The 22,749-nt window shown below is 37.3% G+C and overlaps 2 protein-coding genes across 2 annotated transcripts in view; one reads left to right on the top strand and one right to left on the bottom strand.

Moving 5' to 3' along the window:
* The first annotated feature begins 1,838 nt into the window (after positions 1–1,838).
* On the top strand, positions 1,839–15,398 carry LOC126763277 (sodium-coupled monocarboxylate transporter 1). Its single transcript, XM_050480603.1, has 7 exons — positions 1,839–2,260; positions 10,974–11,793; positions 11,864–12,012; positions 12,767–12,928; positions 12,999–13,114; positions 13,179–13,991; positions 14,061–15,398. The coding sequence occupies exons 2-7, from the start codon at positions 11,199–11,201 to the stop codon at positions 14,335–14,337; spliced, it is 2,112 nt and encodes a 703-aa protein (XP_050336560.1). The 5' UTR covers positions 1,839–2,260; positions 10,974–11,198; the 3' UTR covers positions 14,338–15,398.
* A 2,518-nt stretch (positions 15,399–17,916) lies between these two features.
* LOC126763276 (uncharacterized) overlaps positions 17,917–22,749 on the bottom strand; it is a 50,597-nt gene continuing 45,764 nt past the window's right edge. Inside the window, exon 5 of the mRNA XM_050480602.1 lies at positions 17,917–19,136. Coding sequence (XP_050336559.1) covers positions 18,111–19,136 — 1,026 coding nt within the window. The 3' untranslated portion in view covers positions 17,917–18,110. The remainder of the gene's footprint in view (positions 19,137–22,749) is intronic.

The following is a 22,749-nucleotide window of genomic DNA, read 5'->3' as shown; positions in this document are numbered from 1 at the left end:
GTGGGCCAATTAAAATCCATGATCACTGGACATTCCATCGCAACTGTGTTTGAATTCATCAAAAATCAGCCGAAATCATCATTAAAATTCATGGAATTGAACATCTCCGAAACATCGATTTTTGACCGAACATTTGGGCGTACGAAAATTGTGTGCACGGTTTGTTTCGCATAAATTGACTGACGACCAAAAATTGCTCAGAATCCAGCATTCGAAGGACGATTATTTGACCAAAAATCACATTTTAACCATTAACCACTCCCCGTATTCACCTGATATGGCACCGTGCGACTTCTTCCTTTTCGGAAATATGCATTTGCTAATGAAAGGAAAGCGTTATGCTGACGTAGAGGCCATTCAAAAGGCTTGCACCGTCATGCATGCCCAAACCGGCCAAAGAGGTAAAACACTCGTTCGTCATGCTTTTGGACTGTGCAAAAAGCTGTATTGAAGCAGAAGGAAACTATTTTGAATAAAATAAATTGATTTTGCCGAAAAAATCATTTGTTCTGTTTTTTTAAGTCCTGTTTACTTTGGAACATACCTTTTATATGATCTCGTGATGTCAGTTCGCTAAACGGTGTAAGATAGTTTCTCAAAAAACAGTAAGCTGGACAGCAAGAAAAGTCATACTTCAATTAACAAGCGCAAGCTTGAGGCCACTTCACAGAAGTGTGTTACACTGTTTAAGCGGAATCCAAACATGTTTCTTTATGATTTCATGGCTGTCCAGGAAATATGGATCCAACCAGTCGAAACAATGTACTTTACTGGCTAACCTGCTCAAAGGAGTCGAAGTTTGAGCTATCTGTCTGATAAGAATTGACAAGCGTTTTCTGAGATTCACGAGGTCTGATATACACTGACTAAAAAACGATCACTGAGCTCTAATGCGTCGAATTCTGGCATCACGAAAATCCTGTAAGTAATCGAAAAAAACCTTCGTCCAAGACTATAAGAATTGTATCTCAAAGACCTGTGTAAGATTTCATGAAGATCGGTTGAGTTCTAGTTGCCAACCGACTTCAAAAACACAGTTTCGAGGAAAACACGTTTAAAGACGGCGCCTAGCTAACCTCGAGCGCACAAGTTTCCAAGGATGTATTTCCAAAACTATTACTCGTATCAACTTGAAAATTTAGGACAATTCCCTAGAGGTGTTGTAGAAGACAATAAAAAAAATCGATTTTTTGAAACCCGTATACCCATGTAACCCCTTAAAGAAGTTGGAGAATCGTGGATAAAATTTAGCGCCGTTTTCACAAGATTTTCGGGTTTTCTTTACGAGGCCAAATGTTGATTGAACCACCAAAGTATATACATATACTATATATTTATTGATTCTAGAACTCTTCCTAGTTCTAACTTAGTTTTATAAGCCCTCGTGCGACGACAAATCTACGAAACCTTACACATTAAGCAACAATAAATAAAACAAACATCAACGACATTTAATTTCTAATTGTTTATTATTTCTCTATTTACTACCACTAACAAAGCTTCACAGCAGCCCCAAGAAACGCTTCAATACAAACAAACAAAACCACTTACCGTGTTGAGCCCGGCTCCGTTGGCTGCAGCTTCACGCTCATTTAAACTTATGACTGCGTCTAGCTTGTTTGCTTCTGTGTTAGTTTGTATGATAAAACTGAGCGGTCGGCACTTAAGCCCTTCGTGGCTTGTATGCGCCAGCAACAACAATTGATAATATCGATCACACTTGTTGTAACTGATCGATATACGAATGAGCGTGGTAAAAAGTGGCGCTTGTTGTTGCAGTATGAGTGGATATCGTGCTCTCAGCGCGGGGCAAATAAAAAGCTAGTGGGCTTACAGGAAAACATTCAATTGTGGTTCAACAGTCCATCGACACGAACGATCGTACAAAAAGCGCAAAATCGTGAGAGTGTGAAACAAATTGGAAGATCTTAATTAGAAGGATATTGAAGTGAAGTTTGTGAAAGGATTAAGAGGCTAACTTAGCTTAAGCTCGAAAACTATTACTGACAGCGCAAATTTCGAATTCGAGAAATATGAAAGTGCTTAAAAAGTGTTGAAAAATATATATTTTTTAAACTATTTACGAATCATCCTTTATATGGTGTAGTTGCAAGGGCATTTTATAGTGTGAAGTGCTCAAAGGTCCTACGTTAATGAAATACAAAAATAATCGCGGCACAATACTGCAGTTACAATTTAGAACTTTTCTCAAACGGAAATTTTAGTGAAAATTGTTGTGTATGAAATATTTTCTTTAAAGGTGAGTAATTGGGAAAAAATATATTTTTATGCGTAAAGAACTCAAAATTAAAATTATTTTAGAATAAAAAAGTACTATAAAAATTTTATTCTTAGAAAAAATATTTGTATAAAGTTCAAGGAATAAATTCTGTTGTAAAAACTTTTTTTTGATGCATTCTTTTCATTAAACTCTTTATGTGTCTTATGTTTCGAAAAATAGTTTGAACTTGAAATTTTTAATAAAAATATGGAGTTTTTATAATATTTAAAAAAAATTTATTCAAAATTTTTGAGTTCAAAAACTTTATTAAGTAATTTTTTTTCATTCTTATAGATATTTTTAACTACGTAATATGTACAAATATGTTTTATTTAACTTTTCAATATAATCTCTTTATAATTATAAATTTTCAAGTTTTAATACTATTTAAATTTTTAAGAAATTTAATTTTTTTAAGAAAAACGAAACATTTTTATACTGACTTTATACTTATGAAATTGAAAAAAAATAGTTTTTTGTTATATGTATTATTATTATTTTATATAATTTTTAATAATAGTAAAAAAAATTATTTTGCAGTTCTTTTCTTTAAAATTTTAATTTTTTATAAAAAGCTATTTTAACCTTGATTAATTTGGGAAATATAAACATTAAATAATTTTTTTGGAATAGAATTTTTTAAATAATTTTTTAGTACTTACATTTTTTTAAGACTGGGAAGTATTTTTTGCCATTTATTTATTTGTTATTGTAGGAGCTATATATATATTACAATATACATACAAGTATGCTACATAAAAAATCCAAATTTTAATGTTTAAAGAAAGGTTATATTTCTTAAGGTTAGGTTAGGTTATTCTGGTAGGCCAATAAGCTACGTATGTACATATATATATGGTCCTTTGTGATACAAGTGTGGAGTTCAGTTGCTAGATCCAAGTGGAGTAGTCATCTTTTAGAATACCTGCGGCTAACGCGAATTTTAACAGACTTTGCGACTTCACTATCGATACCTTCTCCAGTGTATCATACCGTGAGGAGCCCAGATGCTTACGGCGGAGTCTTGACAATGCGGGACAAGCGCACAAGAGATTCTCCATTGTTTCCTTGGTTCCCTGCTATAGAAATTTCCTGCAGACTTCTCGATCTGTCAGCCCCATCCTGCGGGCATGTGTCGCCACCAGACAGTGATCAATTAGTATTCCCATCATGTTCCTACTGTCTCTTCTTGCCAATAACATTTCGTGTACTTTCGATCTACCGTTTTGCACATGAGATCGTCGTATGGACAAAGTATGAATTTCCCAATGTTGATCACGCGTTTAGGTATATGCGGTACATAATTCTTGGCAATCTCCACTATTTTATTGACCCCGATGTCTTTGTGGCCTTGGGGCCCAGTAGAAGTGAAGTTGCTTGTTTCTGGCAACATTTTCCAGATGCACAGTGCAGCGAGCCTCTCAGCCCTTTCCATTGGCTTCCGGTCCAAGACTACCCCAAGGTACTTAGTACGGTCCTTGAGAGAGAGTTGTGTCCCATTTATCGAAGAGAACCTTCATAGAAGAATTTTGTGCTTTCTTGTGAACACCAGCAGATCCGTTTTCTTCGGGTTCACCCCAGCCCCGCTTGCTATGCTCCATTTTGCACTGTATTGAGAGTTGTGGTCATAACACTGCTAATGGTCTGTAGACACTTTCCCGTTATCAGGATGGCAATATCGTCCGCATAGCAGCTTATTCACCAGTAATGTCCATAGAAGCGGAAATAGCACTCCACCTTGCGGAGTACCTCTACATACTTCCTTAGTCATTTTAGCGTTTCAAAAGGCATCAGATCCAGCGTTGTATTGTATATATATATGGATCAACACCTATTGACTGCATACTGTTCAGAATATATTCCTTAGAGACGTTGTTGAATGCTCCAGAATTGTCCAGTAACGGATCTGTCTTTCGTATATGCGTGCTGCGCCTTGTACAAGATTTTCTCTAGCGTTTTCAGCAGGAAACAAGCTAAGTTTATAGGCCTAAGCTCTTTTGAGTAGGTTGGGTTGTTCCCACCTACCTTCAGTATGAAAACTACCCTAGTCTCTCACCATAAGTGTGGCACATACTTATGTAGCTGCCTCTTCAAAGAAACGCCTTTACATTTGTTAATATTTCGAAGTATTGCATTTTTTAAATTAAAAAACTTTTTTATTTATTTTGGGATTAAGCAAAGCATTTTATTTTTACCATTAAATATATTTAAGTTACTTAATACATACATTTTGTTTTTACAAAACAAAAAAATTAGTTTAGTAAAATTAAAGGTATTTTAAACCAGTTAAAATAATTATTTCAATCACTATCAAAGTTTAAAAATATGTATACAAAAAAAAAAAAAATTGCAGCCCACCTCCTTATATAATTTCCAATTGCTTTTCGTAATTGCAGGACTTTGCATTTGTAATTCAGTTTTGTAGAAAACAGACATTTCTACATTTATTGTTATTATTTCCTTATGGAAAATGCAGATTTAATTTAAAGATTAACACGCGACCTAACTCCATACATTTGCTCGGACAAATCGAAAACAGTTTAATTGCCATATGTTTTAAATTTAAATCAACTGTATCTTTTAATCGAAAACACATTTAAGCGCGCAAATTTAATGACATTGTTGCAAGTGAACAACTTATGTATAATGCAAATATTAATTTCTAGGAATATATGTATTAAAATTTTGCGAACCAAGCCCCCCGATAGGTTTCAGAACCAAACCACTAATTATCATATATTTCCCTATAACTAATTGAGAGCCATTAGTGTTGTAACGAGTTTTTGCTAAGTGCTCAGCTTTAATTAACACTTCAAAGTTATGTTTTTTGCTAATCGAGAATAAGCGGAAATATATTTAATAATTTATATACAAAATAATAATTTTAATAGTTTAAGCTCTTTTTCCATATCGTCACCAATTAACTTTTTACACACTTATCTAATACCAAACATTGTTAATATTTTAATAGGGTTGCGAATTTGCGAAAACGATGTGCTAAACTCTCTAATTAAGAGGCAATTAACATCTTGTCACTTTTTATAAGCAGTGAATGTTTTGCAAATTAGTGAACATTTAGCAAGTAGAGCATGGGAATTTAACAAGTTTTTGGCAGTAGAACAGTTGTAACGGGAGATCCAAGTAGAGGTACTTTTTTCAGTAGCAGTTTTTTGACAGATCACGCGTGAGTCATGTCAAGCTGTCATTTTATTTTTCTTCAGTATTGTTTGGCAATCGTTCAACTTTATTATGAAAATTTACGTTCTGTAAAGAACCGGCTTGGCACGCTTTGCTCAACTTATGGTTAACATAATCGGCATACTGAGCATACTATTCGCAACACCATCACTCATCTTGAGACCCAGCATTTTACGTCGAGATCTTAAATTGGAAGCGTACAAAATACAGCTTGTGCAAGAACTGAAACCGCTCGACTGTTCCAAGCGACATCGCTTCGTTCCATGGACTCTGGAAAAGTTCCAAGAAGATCCATCGTTTTCGAGCCAAATTTTGTTCAACCATGAGGCCTTTTTCTATCGACCGTTATCATGCCATGATAACCGACGTCAACAAGACGGCTCCTCTTCCTTCATATCTCTTCAATCAATGAATTTATTGAGAAAACACTTTTATGTGATATCATCCCGTTCTTTTTCCTGTGAGAATATGTAAAGTTTAAAGTCTATGCTTACAATACTGCTTCAATTCAGGCCTTGAAGCAAAACATTACGCCAGTTACCAGCCAAAATGCTGGACTGAACGGATGAATCATCTGAGACATAGCCGCGGTCAATATTTGAAAGAGATAATCTTCAAAATATAAATGCCAAAGAATGTTCTTTCGAGTGATATAATACTGTTTCCATTAAGTTTGAAGTTTCTATGTTTTTTCCCCCAGTAGCACTCTGATCCTATCACAAATCTGCTTAGGTCGATTTTTAGTATTTCTATTTCTGCTATTTCACTTGGAGGTGTAAACGAATAGCGTTGGGATTCGAGAAGTTTTTGCCTTGATTTGGCGGGCAGATGAAGAAAGTTGAGTTGATTCTATCTCATTTATTTCCAAATCTATCGAGCAGTAGCTGGTTCTATAATCATTGGAGAGTGAAGAGTTCCCTAGAACTATTACGATTTACCTTGGGTCAGAGGGGCCTTGCAACTGCACAGCTGCTGCTACTTAACCAGCGCGGAGGTCCTGCTCGTTCCTACTACACAGTTATTGAGACTGAAGTACCACACCTAGCAAGTTCATCAGTTTTACATTTTCCTGCAATACCGCTGTGGCACCCAAATCAGCTTAATCACAAAATAACTCGATTCTGGCGATAAGGCGTATTGACAACCTTTCGCTATCCTACTATCAGAGTGGATAGTCACTACTCTGAAGGAGGCTGCGCTTCGGAGCAGTAGATCGACTGCTACCTTTATAGCAGTCACCTTCGCCTGGAAGACGCTGCAGTGTTCAGGAAGCCTGTAACTAAAACTGATGGAAAGTTTCGATAGTGTACACTTCTACCAACCACTCTCGCAAGGTTTGGTCCATCGGTCAAAACGCCCTTATTTTCCGTCTCTCTCCTCCAGCGAGACCTTTCTTACCATGCCTTACTCGAAGGTAAGTAGTTTTCCAAGTATTTTGGAATAAAATTAAAGTTTGTGAGAATTTTTGAGTGCCCAGGGTCTCAGTCATCTAAGTAATCAGATTCTCTGATTTATCTTTGGGGAAACCCCACCTTTTTCCAATGGCTTCTCTGAAGCAATGCCCTCCGCTTTTGCTCGATGTTGCGTTTCCACAAAAGTGTCTTCTCTAGGATGAGCTCTAGGCACCTAACTCTGTCAACAGACCGAAGACGCGTTATTACCATTGATGGTAGATTCGAATCTGGGGCTCGAACTAGGTTGAAATATTTCTTTTCTCTTTTAATATTATTTATAAAGCCTGATAAATATATAATAGGTGCATCAATAAAACTTTATTTTCATTTGTATAATTTTTGTTATTCTCCTCTCACCTACCTTTTTTCATAACTCTACTATACGCCAGGTGTAAAGACCGGCACGGTATTAAAACCAAGAAAATTTCTTGGTATGCACGATTCAACTTTAATGAGAATATTTAAAAAAATTAATTTCCTTGAATAAAATACTTCATTGCAACCTATAATAACAGCAGTCACATAAATCTATTAAATGACGACAATTACAAGTAACTGGGATTAATAACTTATGCTATATGATACGTATGTATTCAGTTATTATTTATATTATTTATTTTTCTTGACCCATATTGCATGATCCGAGTTGATTTCAAGGCTGTTTGCACGCATACGTAGGTTGCTATATCTATTTCTGGCCTAATAATGTAAATAGGCATATTTATCAACGAAAATGTTTTTTTTTTTATTTTTTGTTTTTTTTTTTGCCGATTGCTGTTTTGTTTTGGGCTCATACACATAGATCCATGATTCGCCACCTGTGACGGTCTTGCATTATCAGTTCACGTACGGCATCGATGTTTTCTGGCACAACGGCTGTTTTTGGACGACCTTCACGGAATTCGTCTTTGAGCAAGCGTCGGCCACGATTGAATACATTGTAACAGTTTTTCACAGTCGTGATAATCCACGTTGAAAGTTGTGAAAAATGATCGCACGAAAATGTTCACGAGTTAATTCCATTTTTTGGCCGAGATGAATTTTTTAATTCCCTGTAATTTAATTTGATTCCGATTAAATGACAAAACGTTCTGAGTGATGTTATGCTAAAAAATGTCAAACTTTCCAATAGAAATGTCAGATTGCACCTGGCAACACTTAGTGTTGCCCTAGGCCAGAATATATATAGCAGCTTAGTACATCCCGTTCAGGGTATAAAAAAGGGATACTATATGGGAACTCAGGCTACACTCTACTACATGCTCTATTCACTCCACCACACTCTATGATATTGCCAAGCACCAAGTTATGGGTATCTTATTAGTAGTCAACTTAATAGGTAGTTAGAAGTACTGTTTGCTGTCCTATTCTAGAACTCCGTAATGTTAACTGAATCACATATTTAATATGCAACGTGATATTTTAGTTTTGAATATATATTACTTCCATAAGTAGTTCCAGCCCTCTAATTAGACATATGTATATCCAATCGAATAGCTAATGCTCTATATTTTAATTGCGCCTACAAGTTCGAAATATTAATTGTTTAAGATGCAAATTAATGAAAATTAACATGCAACTCATACCCTGATGCTTGAAACGTGACACAAATAAAGTTTCTTGAGAAACGCTTATCAACATCTAACATGATAGCAACATTTAAATTGCAATTTTATTGTCATCCTCATTCAGCGAGAGATGCGCTCTCAATTCCATACACATATTAACTCTCAAATGCCGCTCATTACATTCCCAGCGCCCTTTGCTTATTTAATTGATTCAATCGAGGTCCGATCGAGCAGAACCGCTTCGTCTATTTACATACAATATTTTGCCGGCTCTGCTACTCGTTTGTGGACGCTATTGATTTTGTTGTTGGCTTTGGGGATGATGGCGCTTTCGGTGCGTATTGTCATTGAGTACGCGCGCACGTGTTTGTTTATAATTGTTGTTGTCTTCACACTTTCTTGTTTTAACCGGTTCACGCCGGTAGATCTGCCGGCATCCGGACGTTAACCAGTTAAATTTGCTTAAATCTCGTTGAGCAGTTATTGATTAGTTTTGCGCAGAAGCCAGTCTCGGTCTTTCAACGAGCTGAAACACTTACAATTACTACTTGGGATATGGGCTGCTTGCTGGGTTCGCTTTTCACAGTTATACTACAAGCTTACATCGGTAGCTAATAGTAAGAAAAATTTATTAAGATGTGTGCTCACTCATTTAGATTTATTGCTCATAAAGCGGGTGGCGAACATCATAATATTATTATTTATGCTAATAGGATTAAGTAATGTTTTGAAGTGTGTAAATCTATTCGTAAACAACTTCGATGTCATAACAATATATTGTAATTTCAATTCACTTCAACTAATGACGTTTGGACTAAACGACTTTGAATGAAGTTGAGAGAAGTTATCTTCTGCTAAAATCGATTTTTTTTAATATTTTGAGTAATTTTTCTTGTACGTACTTTCTGTTTTCTTCTGAAAATATGTTACTAATGTTAGATGTTTCCAAGGCACAAGAAAAATATTAAATATTTCGGGTTAAATTGTGTTTAAGATTGTGTTTGGGATATGCCGAATAGCTGCGAGGCCGGTGAGTTGTCATCTGCATTATACTCGAAGACGTATTTTTCTAAAAAATCTTTGGATTCTATTTACTACATAACTCTATAAAAACTGATTAGATTTTGAATCAGTAGAAAGTATATTAATGATCGTATTTTCTCAATATGGTTACCAGATTTTTCGGGATCCCGAAATTTTTCAAAGTTGTTGCTCAAGTGTTTGGGCGAAATTTATATAGCACCAAATAATATCCCATTAAATGTTTATAAAATTCATGATTTGGTTGATTGCAGCAATTGGTTCTCAGTCTATAATTCTAATTTTTTAAGGGCAAATCTTGTCGGCGTGAGTCAGAAATACCTTTGATTTGTCAACTATTTGTATGGTGTCTATCAGCAATTTCAGGAGAAGCATAGTCATACAACTTAGAGAATCTTCCCAGAAAAGAAAAAATATCGGGATGCCGAAGTTTTCTCGAAATTGAAGCTCAAGTCTTTTATGAAATATCAGCAATCTCAGGAGCAGCTTAGTCATATGATTTAGAGAATAAATATAAATAACGAAAAATATCGGGATACTCGATATCGGGATTTTCTCGAAATTGAAGCTCAAATCTTTTGTGAAATGTTTTTGAAGTTTATCAAGGAATAATTAAAGTTTAAATATTTTATATGTATTCAGCAAATATGTATATTCGTTTTAAGCCTGAAAGGCCTTTGAGTTTAAGTTTACTCTACCCATTACCACTTTTCGCAGCAGCTTCGTCAAACCCCTCCTAAAGCTGAAATCTTATCATTTTTATTTAAAGAAGAAATGCCAAAAATTTTAAGAATTCGGAAAAGTAATTTTACCAATCCCGAAATCGAATTAATTACTTTGCGCATTATTATTATACCATTATTATTTAAGAAAGTTTAATAAATACCGAGAAGTTTCGGGATCCCGAAAATAAATTTCGTCAATCCCGAACTTTGTTATAAAAAACGAAATAGAATTAATGACTTTTCTCACAGCTTTTCCACAAAAGCTTCTTTAAACCCCTATTAATGTGAAAACATTTATATAATTAATATTTAAGGAAATTTAATAAATGTCGAAAATTTTCGGGATCCCGAAAATAATTTTCATGAATCCCGAAATCCCGAAACTTGTAATATAATGCGAAATTGTATGAATTACATTTAGAACATATACACCTTCTTCATTGTCAATGGCAATTTTCCTATTGAACTTGACTCTTTTAGAGTCAAATACAAACAGCTCTTAATTAAGTAAAGACAAAGCGTAGTTTCTAAGCGTAAATTTCCGTCTTGCCACAGACTTGTGCGTCTTAATAAATACATAAATGGCATAGTGTCAACATTACTACACAATTGTCTCACAAATAAATTATTACTTATTTAAGAAGACCCACACTTGCAGCAATCCAATGATATTTTATTGATTTTATACAAAATTTTTTAATTGCAGATTGTTAACTAATTGTAAACTCATCATAAATTTGCAACGGAGATGTAAATAACTCGCCCCCGCCAATAAAATAAATTAATTGAAAGCGAATTGTTTCCCAAAAAGAAATAAACACTGACATACGAACATACATACACCACGAGTATTATAAAATTATATTCACACTACGCACGAACAAGTTCCTGATATTAAAAAAAAAAATAAAAATTCCAAAAATATTTCAAAATGTCTCCACTAATGGCCACTTTGCTGAAACTCTTGTTCCTTTGCGCTTTAGCGCACAGCAGCAACTCGTTGGCCGTGCCAGATAATAATGCTCAAAGGTATCAACAAGCACCCACGATCAGTTCCATCGTCGCTGAGAAAGTAGTGAAACCATCTCCACCGTATTTGCTGGTGCGTGGCGATTCCACATTTGCGCCGTCAGATGACGCGCTCTCCGCTTTGGATGCAACAGACTCGGCGGAAAGGCACAACTTCGATGCGGCCGCGCAAATATTGTTGGCAATGTACAAGGAGCAAATAAGCGGGACCGAGAGCGTTGAGGGAATGGAGCAATGCAACGATCCCTCACATAAAGCAGCTTTCTCCGGTTACGATTATACAATACTGCTCTCTATGTTGATTATATCACTGGGTATTGGCATTTTTTACGGCTTCTTCCACAAGTCGGGCAGCTCATCGGAGGACTTTTTACTCGGCTCCGGTATGTCTATCTTTCCGGTTACCCTCAGTTTGACTACGAGTTTTATCACGGCCATTGAATTGTTGGGTAACCCATCGGAGATGTACCTACAGGGCACGCAATTTGTGTTGATTGGTGAGTGCTGTTGAAGACTATCTCAAGGCACTAAAAGTGACTGTAAAATTTTGTTTACTCTTATCTTCAGTTATTCCAATGATTATGGTCATACCGGTTGCTGTGAAGATATTCTATCCCATCTATTTCAAAATGGAGCTGACGAGCTGCTATGAATATCTGGGTATACGTTTTGGAAAGGAGATACGTATTTTGGGAGCCGTTTTGTATGTCATACAGGTAAGGGTCAAAATTTTTTGGTTGATTTCATTAGACCTTATGTTTCATTGTATGTGGGGATGAAAAAAGAACATACACTTAAAAATGGGTATTGGACTTAGTAGTAACCTCAAAGGGCTTTACTTCTTAAGTTAGTATTATCCGTAAAGTATATTCCAAACCATTTTATTGCTTCTGGAGCCAATTTTAGATTATAGAGTTAACAACGAAATGTTTTCCAGACACTGAAAATATAAGTCGACTAATATTTATTATACGTATGTCAAGAACCGAGGTACTGGTAACGTGGATCTTCGTATGAACTTTCTAGATATGGTAAAGGAAGGTGTATTGCCCATAGATTTTTAGAAGAATCGAGAGATTGTCATTTCAATATGAAGTTTTGGTCTGGATCCGAATCTGCTAATTGGGTAGATAAATTCTGGTACTACTGATTAAAGATCTATTAATACCAATTAATACCACTTAATTTGGAATCAAATCTCTTTAGTGATCAACTCTTCAACATAAACTATAGGTCTGAACCCTATATATCAGAAACTAGCAAAAGGTTCGAAAGAAGACGTGAATTCAGAAGTTTTATTGGCCTAAAAAACCTCTGTCTAAGCCTATTAACTTGGTAACTGGATTATTGATTTTAGGAAATCTCATAGTTTTGCATCGTCAGTAATGTTTTTCAATTTTGCTCACGATAATATCAAAAAAAGCTCTTTTGATGCCGTACTCATTTCAAATTTCTCTGCTTCCTCCACAGATGTGTTTCTACACCGCCGTAGCAGTGCTGGCACCGGCGATCGCGCTCTCTAAAGCCACAGGCCTAAACACAAAAGTTGCTGTGATTCTAATTTACTTAGTCTGTGTGTTCTACTCCTCTCAGGGCGGCATGAAGGCGGTGGTAATTGCCGATACTTTTCAGGTATGAGCTCAGCACATGTTCGCTTAATATATTGTTATTAAAGTTAAATATTTTATAAATCAAATTGTAGGCTGCTGTTTTGGCCGTTTCCTTGGTGCTAGTTGTTGCTTTGGGTAGTTATTATAGCGGTAATGCTATTGAGATCTTCAACACGGCAGCCGATCGTCATCGTCTGGAGTTTTTCAAGTAAGCGGCACACGATCAATCAATTGAAAGTATAAAGGTTAACTGTTTTATTTCGTTCTTACAGCTTTGATTTCGATCCGACGACGCGTCACACAGTTTGGTCCGTGGTGATCGGTGGTTTCTTCTATTGGACCTCCTTATTCTGCACCAATCAGGCATCGGTGCAGAAGTGCATGTCATTGAAATCGCTAAAGTTAGCGAAAGTGGCCTTGGGTTTTGCTATACTCGGGCTAGTTATCGTATTTCTCATGAACTTCTACACCGGTCTGATGATCTTCAACCATTACGCTGATTGTGATCCACTAAATGCTGGCCGTATCACCGCTTCCGATCAACTATTGCCCTACTACATCATTAGCACCTACGAACATATCTACACGATTGCTGGCATTTTTGTTGCAGGCATCTTTGCCGCCAGCTTGGGTACTGTGGCGTCCGCCTTGAATTCGCTCTCTGCGGTGACGTGTGAAGATCTGCTCGTGAATGGCATGAATATCAAAATCACACCGGACAAGGGTGCACTCTACGCCAAATGGATGTCCTTGGGTTATGGCATATTATCCTTCGGCTTGGTTTTCATTGTTGAGAAGTTGGGTGGTGTGCTGCAGGCGACGCTAACGTTGAACGGCCTCATCGGTGGCGTCACTTTGGGTCTCTTCGTGCTTGGAATTGCTTTTAAGCGCGCCAATACACGTGGTGCTTTCTATGGTGGTTTGCTCTCGTTGGCCATCGTCATTTTTATTGGTGTGATGGCGCAAATTGTCAACGTGGATCCGGTTGAACTACCCTTATCGGTTGCGCATTGCGACTGCCAAGTGAATGCCACAACTGTGCTCTTGCCGACTACTGTGGAGGCGGTGCCACTAACCGGATTTAGGTAATTGATTTTGTTATGATTGGTAATTATTTGTATTTTATGTAATATTTTTTCTTTCGAAACCCTTAGCTCCTGGCCAATCTTTAAGCTCAGCTACATGTGGTATTCGATGATAGGCACTTTGCTCACAATATTTCTGGGTTTGCTCATCTCGCTTATTGTTGCTGCCGTGCAACGGCATAATGTGTTGAAGATAAGCTCTACGCGCGAGGAGCACGTTTGTAGCAAACCAGAGACTCCACCACAATTCAGCACTGAGATCAAAGTGATCGCCAAGTCGGAGCCAACAGCCGTCGAGAAGCCAGTGGGACATGTAAATCTGGCCATACGTTTGGACGACGAATGAGTGGAGTAAACAAAAAACCCGATTTTTTGGAAACTATGATCTAGAGGCTTATGTAACTTGGCAACCTTACAATTTGACAAAAGATTTGTGCAACGTACGTTACAACAACGTTGCATTATGTACAAATTATTCTCAACAGACTTACCACATTGCAACTAAGTACTTGTTATTAATTAATAATAATCTATATACTATTCTTCAGTGTGTAAATGATTACAATGCAAAATGTAACAATTAAATACAACCAGTCATTAATTTAGTATAATGAAAGTACATATATCCATATATATATATATACAATATATAAGTACGTAGAGAAGTAGTATTTAGAAATTAGTGTAAGTCGAAAGACAAAACGAATTGAGTCAAAAGTGATAAATGTAATCGAACGTTGCACAAAACAAAGAATTGGTTAAAGTACAAAGTAATTATTAATTTTTATAGTATTTTTCCAAATAGACCGCAATATATAGTTTATTGCTTTCTATTTATAGTCACAAACAATGAAAAAACTAATGTTATTTCACAAATAACTGTAAATAACTGTAAATATAAATGCAACCGTGCGTGGCGCCATCATTGATCCTGTTAACTATTTGTTTACGCTTTGCTCAAATATCTACAATTACTTGAAATGACATTAATTACAATCTCTGATAAGAAATGCGATGTGCGAATTGTTTTTTTCTATAAAATCTGTATATTCAAATAGACATAAGTACATACATACATATATATATATATACCGACACATAAATGTAAAAATGTTCAAAATAATAGTTGTAATGAAAAAATGAATAAATTATTATATAAAATAGAAAACATTTGCTTATGTCACACTCATTCATTGAGCTTTTGTTGTGGCACATGCGAGTTGCATTTTTAGATAGTCTTCGTGCGTGTTGCTTTAATTTAAGTATGTACATATAAATTTAAAACAAGTAAGAATGAGCAGCGAGTGCGATAATGACAAATTGCATTAAGCTTGTAAGGTTTGTTTTCGAAAATATCAATTTACTGTCAATAGTACTAAACTGTAAATAAAACGTAAAATATTTAAATTATTCATCAATATTTATTTTGCAGCTTACTAACTAATCCCCACCAGATGATTGTACACTTATGATAACGATTTTTCCAGTCCTCGAAATACCTTTCATAAACAGTTTTTGGGCTGGCCCTCTGCTCCTTCAGCGAATTTTGCTTTATCTCTTCGATCAACTGAAAACGCATTCCACGGAGCGACAATTTCAATTTGGGGAACAAAATTTAAATGCGGTCACAATTGTTGCTCGATGCGATGGTGCATTATCGTTGTTTCACCCAAACGCCTCACTCCAATCAAATAGAGCTCCTTATTGATCCTGTCTGTCCTTCCAGAACGAATTGATGATGCACCAAACCACGAATATCGAAAAAGACAATGAGCATCACCTTGATTTTCGAGCGTCTTTGGCGTGGTTTTTTCGGTTTCGGCTCTTTTTTTCCCTCCATTCCGATGATTGTTAACTTGTTTGCATGTCAAACTCATAAACCCGTGTTTCACAGCAGTTATAATGCTCTCCATGAATGTGGGATCGGAATTTCGCACGATCAATCATGTCCAAAAAGATCTTTTTATGGTTGTTTTTCTGAAAAAATGTCAGTTTTATCGGGACGAATCGAGAAAGAACGTGTTTCATACCCAAAATATCCACCAACATTATTTGAAAGGACGTGTGAGAGATGTCGAGCTCCCTTGCCATCTCTCAAATACGTGCCTGACGATTTTCATCAGTTGAACAGGTCGAAGGTCGTCCAGAACAAGGTATGTCTTCAACGATCTCTCGACCGTCTTTGAAGGCTTCTGTTTTTGATAAAACTGAATCACCGTAAGCCTTTTCCAACATTCACAATCATTTCGCACACGAAATTCATTTAGAAATACAAAATTTGATAGAAATTCTTTGTTAAATATTTTCATCAATTGTAAAAATCGCGACCTTTTGAGATGTACTTCAATTCATTCTGATATATCATTCGCTGTTCAATAAATTTTTGCAAAACCAGGTCTGCTAAGGGTTTAACCGGCTTGTTGTACGGACACAGGTTTAAGTCATCATTAATGATCTGTTGTAATGACCGTCTGCTAACTTTAAGTTACGCCGATAAGTTGCGAGTCGAAACTCTTGGGTTTGTCTGAATAGATGATGCAACGCGATGGTTTCATAAACACGAACATAGGAATCTCGATGGTACAGTCTTCATGCGATACTTCCGGATTCGGAAAACATGTTTACCAACCTCAAAATTGCCTATCTACTCGAGGGAATGCCGACAAAATCCCGTCTGAACTCCCTTTGGACGGCAATGACGGATTGCAAATCATGGTACCTAACATCAACTTGGATACGTCGTCGAGAAGCTACTACCACAGCCGACAGCGAGACGGTTTTTTACTCGACTTGCACTCGTGCTCTTTGGGAGCGCTCATCAGCAACTGCGGTACGGAATTTCAATACACCGTGTGTTCAACCTATTGCTGGATAAAATAATACGAGCGCTTCTGGCGCAAGCCGATGATATTGATAAAATTGGCCTCAACGACTTCTACGTTAATTCTTCTTTCTCCAGAAAGGATAATGAAACGAAGCGTAGGGTCTGGTTGCGAACGAGGACAAGATGAAATATCTTCTGTCATCAAACAAACAGTCATCGCATTCACAACTTGGCTCACACACCACTGTTGACGTGTGTCGTAGATAATTTCGTCTATTCTGGAACCATAAAATCAACAACAGTAACATGAAAATAAACTTGCCAACAGCTGCTACATTGAACTGTATTGAAAAGTAAAATCCTCTCTCGACGTACAAAGGCCAAACTTTACAAGTTAATAGATGTTAGTTGAAATGTTTCTCCCATAAAGAAGCGATATCTTGGGTAATGTATATCTCGCCGAAAGTCGGACTCTTAGTAATTTAAGATCTGTTCAGATGTAGTCTATAGCACTTCTAATTTCAAATCTAATTTAAAACTCTCTGAGTGGTAATAATCAAGAAGAACAAACTAGATATTGCGTTGTTGAATAGATTGCATACCATGACAATGTAATACTGGGTTATATTAATCTTAACTCTACTTTACAATTACACAGCATACTTTTAGGCATAAAAATTAGATGATCCGCTTCTGTTTGAGACAGTAGCACTAACTACTAAATGGAGATCATTATTTTATCATAATAACATATAATTGTTCCTCAAAACTTTGGTAATTGCTTGAGAGAGAGTTTGCATATATATCTTTTAAGTCTGTCTCGCATGTAGAGGATAACGAGGATATAGAGGATACTTACAAGTTAAGAGCTGATCAGTCTGAACAAATGCTCATCGTGGCTTAAATACGACCCATTGTGTCTCACAGCTTCTCAACGAGAAACGCTTACTCTTTCAAGTACTTGAACCTTTCTTTCTATAAATTACATTTATATTTTTATTTTATTTTAATGTTTATTTAATTTTACGTTTATTTGCAATTTAAATTCGAAAGTATACTTATTTACATTTTTTTTTAGAGATTTCTTAACTCAAACTGGATAATACAAATTAACATATTTTTTTTATTTTTAAAATAGTTGCATTTTTTAAATAAGTCCCATAATATTACAATTACACATACAATATTTTACATGTTTCGAAAACCGAGCTTTTTTATATAAATTATTTGAATATTTACACGCAAATATATAAACAATTATGCATATTTATCACCATGTTCGCCATTTAATGCGGTCACGTTACACTGATCTCTTCGTCGCTGTCCGAATTTGAGTCATCGTAGTCGTCGTAGTACATCTTCATGAATTCGGGATTTTGGAAGGGCGGCATCGTGTGCGCGTTGATGTGGGAATGCGTCGAAGTCGTTATAGGCGAGCCCGGTAAGTGCACACCATTGCTGGTGCTCGTGTGCTGGTGGTGGTTGTGCGACGTCTGCATATGTGGACTCAAAGCCTCACTCATGAAAAGGCCGCCGGTATGTGCGGCCGAGTGCAGTTGCAAAGCATGTTGCTCATTGCCGCCAGCGACAGCCACAGCGCCTGCCAGATTCAGCATGTTGATGCGCCGTTGCTTCGCTTCGTTGATGGTCGATTCCAATTTGAATTTGAGATCTGCGGCGGCCAAATGTTTTTGCATTTCCGCATTGATTTTCGCTTGAAACTCGGCGCTCGACAACGGTGGCATGCCTACACTGCCACCAACACCACTACCACCGTTACCGCAAGCACCAAGCACCATGCCAGCACTGGTATGTGGTGGTGAGGAAGCGGCCGATGAGGAGGCGTTCGATGATTGATCATTCAGATTGGCATTGAGTTTGGCGCCGACGGTCAGCAAGGGTGGTGGTGAACTCATTTGCATACTCGGCGCCGAACTGAAGGCGACCGCGGCAGCAGCGGCGGCCACAGCTACACTGTTGGGTATATGATGCATCAGCGGTGGCGAATGCAATGCAGCAACACTAGCAGTGGGCGTGCCGGTCGGCGATTGCATGGACTTGGGTGTGGTTGCACCGTTGTGTGTTGGTGTGTCAGCATTGGCGCGCTCCTCCTTAGGCTGTGGTGAGAGGCTGTTGGCGGGCGGTGATGGAGGCGTCGGTGATAGCGGTGAGATGGGACGATCACATTTCGCATCGGACAAATCGGGATTGGGGTTGTTCTTGTTGGGCAATGTCTGATCACGTGAGCCGCCGCTTGCGAGCAGCTCGCGTTCCTTGGAGTTGCGCCATTTCATGCGGCGATTTTGAAACCAAATTTTTACCTAGAAAAAGATGAAAGTACATTTTCGGATTAGACAAGTTTGATTGATTAGTTGGACATGGGTACGAAAAGGATAAGTATTTCAGAGCGAAAGTTAATAAGTGACGTGAAATAATCAAAATGTATAACACGTTAGCTCAAAATGAAACTAAAACTGTCAAAAACAGGCCGGAACTCTAACAAAATCAAACTGTTTCGGAATGTGTAGGTTGGAGATTTAATGCATTGATACAATGAACATTTCAAATGAACTTACACTACAAAAAATTTGTAGTTATTTTCAGAAATTTTACTGATTTTCAAAATGGTGTTGAAAATTTCATTGGACTTATAAATTATGTAGTTTGCTTATCAGGATTTGAAAGGGGTAAATGTATTAACAATATTGCTGCGAAGTGAGCTGTAGGTTTAAGCAAAGTTATTCAGATTTAATTTAAAGATCAACAAACATTGTCCACCGAGCTATTCAAATACGGCGGCGAAGAACTGATAAGGACCATGGATCAGCATTTTGCAAGAATATGGTGAGAAACCCCACAATCTGCGCCAATTACCGTGGGATAAGCCTCTTTGTATTGCGTATAGTGTGAAATAGTAAAGCCCACCGTCAACAAACTGATTGGACCTAATCAGTGTGACTTTGGGCCTGGAAAATCTACAATTTACCAGATATTCACCATGCGCCAATACTTGGAAACGTGGAACGACCGTGGAACGACACACACCAACTTTTCGTCGATTTTAAAGCTGCTTTTGCCAACGAAAGGGAGCTACCTCTATGCCGCTATGTGTGAAGTGAATTTGGTATCCCCGCAAAAGTAATACACGGTCGTGAGAAAGCCCAAAAGCCCTGTCAGATTCGGGAAGGACCTCTCCGAGTCATTCGATACAAAACAACGTTCCAGGCAAAACGACTCCCTTTCGTACGAATTCTTCAATCTACTCTTCGAGAAAATAATTCGAACTAAAGAACTAAATAGAGAAGGTAGGTCTTCTATAACAGTGTACAGCTGCTGGCGTACACCGATGATATTGATATCATTGGTCTCAACAGTTGTGCCGTTAGTTCTGTTTTTTTTTCAGAATGGATAAGAAAGCGAAGCAAATGGGTCTGGTTGTGAACCAGGGAAAGACGAACCTGTCATCAAACAAAAAGTTGTTGCATTTGCGACCTGGTTCGCATGTCACTGTTAATAATCATAATTTCGAAGTCGTAGATAATTTCGTCTATCTTGGAATCAGTATCAACACCAACAATAATGTCAACAGGTGCTACTTCGGACTGAGTAGGCAATTAAGAAGGAAAGTCTTCTCTCGATGAACAAAAACCTATCTCTATAAGTCACTTATTATTCCCGTCCTGCTATATGGTGCAGAGGCATGGACTATGACAACTTCTGATGAGTCAACGTTACGAGTTTTCGAGAGAAAGATTTAAACTATCGAACAATGAGTTCAGTTAAAAGACAACAGCTACGCTGGTTAGGTCATGCCGTCCGAATGGAGTACCCGCCGGCGAAGAGTCAATGACAAAGTCACAATGAGTCCCAGGTTTTGTGTTTCTGTTGTTCTATATTTATTCTGGTTCCAAGATAGGCTTTTAAGCTTCCTAATAACATAGGGAGTCCTACTGTATTCGAGTAATAACTGAAGACCCGACCTTATGGCTGGAAAAACTTTTAGTCATTACGGTATCTCTGGATAAAGGGCTTACAGAAGGATCTCATAACTACCATTAAGTATCTAGCCAACACCCAAAACGTTTCTGTTGGTAAATCATATATGTAAATGTAAGGGACTAATTTGATCTTACTTCATCCATCGGTAGTTTTGCCATAGTCTATCTCGTCTTTCAGTCGAAAATAATACTGGTTTGCAAGAAAGATATAAGTATAAGTATTTAATTTGATGTCTGGCATTATTTTCGATGTGTTTGTTGGTTCCAAGAAAGCCCTTTCTGATAACCTGGTCAACACGCTTGTATTCAAGTAATTCCTTTCGAGTTCATGACTGAAAGAACGTTCGTGCAGTCACCATGATATACCCGAATAAAGAGTTTAGTCGTGCAAAATTGGAATTGGTAAGCAAAAAAAACAATATTTTTCACGATGTGTTATTTTTGCACAGACTTAACTTTATATATATTGGACTCCATAGATAATTTTCTAAAATTACTCATCCATTACTTTCATCGACATTTGTTTCAGTGCATCCACAGCCTCATGTTCAAGTTTTTGAGTGGCCATCAAATTTGTAAACTTTTCATTGCCGCCGGACACATCAGCGTTCGTCCATTCGGCCTGGCCAGCAAAAGAGTTAGGCTGAAGTTAAGTTTTGACATGAGCGAACGATCTGGTTTACTTGTAACATGGCACAAGAGCCAGCAGCAAAGTGCTGCGAAAGTTTTCCGTTAACATTGGCTCTGCAACAGCTCCTCATATATTGGGCCGAGCCTTTATGACCGCCTGCCATACGCAGACATAAATAAAATTCGTATAAAAAATGCAAATAGAGGAAATTTTATTTCCAGCCAACAAGAATTTATACAGACATTAAGCTACATCACGGGTTAGAGTTGCCGCAACAATAGCACAACAACAACAATAGCAACAGCAATATAAGTTTAAAACAGTAATTGAATGCATATTTAGCGCGAGCAGCGGCGGGTGGTTGGTGTTAGCTGGCTGCTGGTTCAAGTGTTGCACGCGGCGTCAGCAGCCGCCCGGTGAAACTTTTTCGGCAAACTTGCTTCGGTCGAAGTGTTGCAGCTCTCCCTGCCTTTGCAGGGCGTTAAATTGTGTACTTAATGCATGAGTTTCGAGTGCCATATGTTGTTGTGCCTAATCCAGTGTTGTTGCTGCTATTTACTTCTGCTCTTGTTGTTCCATTGTAGTACTTAGTGTACAATCTTAATCGTCTGCATGTGACAAGCGACGAGAGAAAAGGCGGTGACCGTGCTGCCAGAGAACTGTTTTTGAATTATTACTAACGGTAAACAGCCCCAGCCGGCACTCGTCCTCGCATACTTGTGTGTCTAAGTGTGTTGAAATTTTGGGAAGATTGAGTGACGACACGAAATTTAGCGGATAGCGGAAAAGTCTAAAGTGCTGGACTTTTTATATATGTAGGTTTATATAGTTTGCTCGGCATTCTTTACATGTAATCGGCGTCGGAAGAATTCGTTGGACTTGACAGTAAAATTGAGCGTTATTAAGATGCCTTTAAAATTATTTAGTGAAATTTAGTGTTTCAGTTGAATTAAAGACTGGAAAGATATGTGCACTGAGGTACTAGAGTTTAGAGTTTAGAGTTTAGAGACCGCACCAGATTTTAGTCGTCTCTAGAAAGCTGTGGGTGCGTTTTGCCATGTTTTTCCGAGATTTCGTTTGTTTCTATAATTTTTGATTTTGCTGTGAACAAGATTTGAACTTGTAATTCCAATAATTCATTGCAGTAATCAAATGAAAATTGTAATAAAACGTTATTTATGCCTCAAAATATTATTCATCCAAGTCTCGAACCTACGTGTTTTTTTACTATGTACATAGCTATTGAAATTTAACTTGCCAATGAGGAGTGTAATTGTAGATCGGGGATATTAAAATTTAGTTTTC

Source organism: Bactrocera neohumeralis, chromosome 6 (assembly GCF_024586455.1).
Source record: "Bactrocera neohumeralis isolate Rockhampton chromosome 6, APGP_CSIRO_Bneo_wtdbg2-racon-allhic-juicebox.fasta_v2, whole genome shotgun sequence".
In the NCBI taxonomy this organism is placed as follows: Eukaryota; Metazoa; Arthropoda; class Insecta; order Diptera; family Tephritidae; genus Bactrocera; species Bactrocera neohumeralis.
This window is presented reverse-complemented; position numbering and strand designations above follow the sequence as displayed.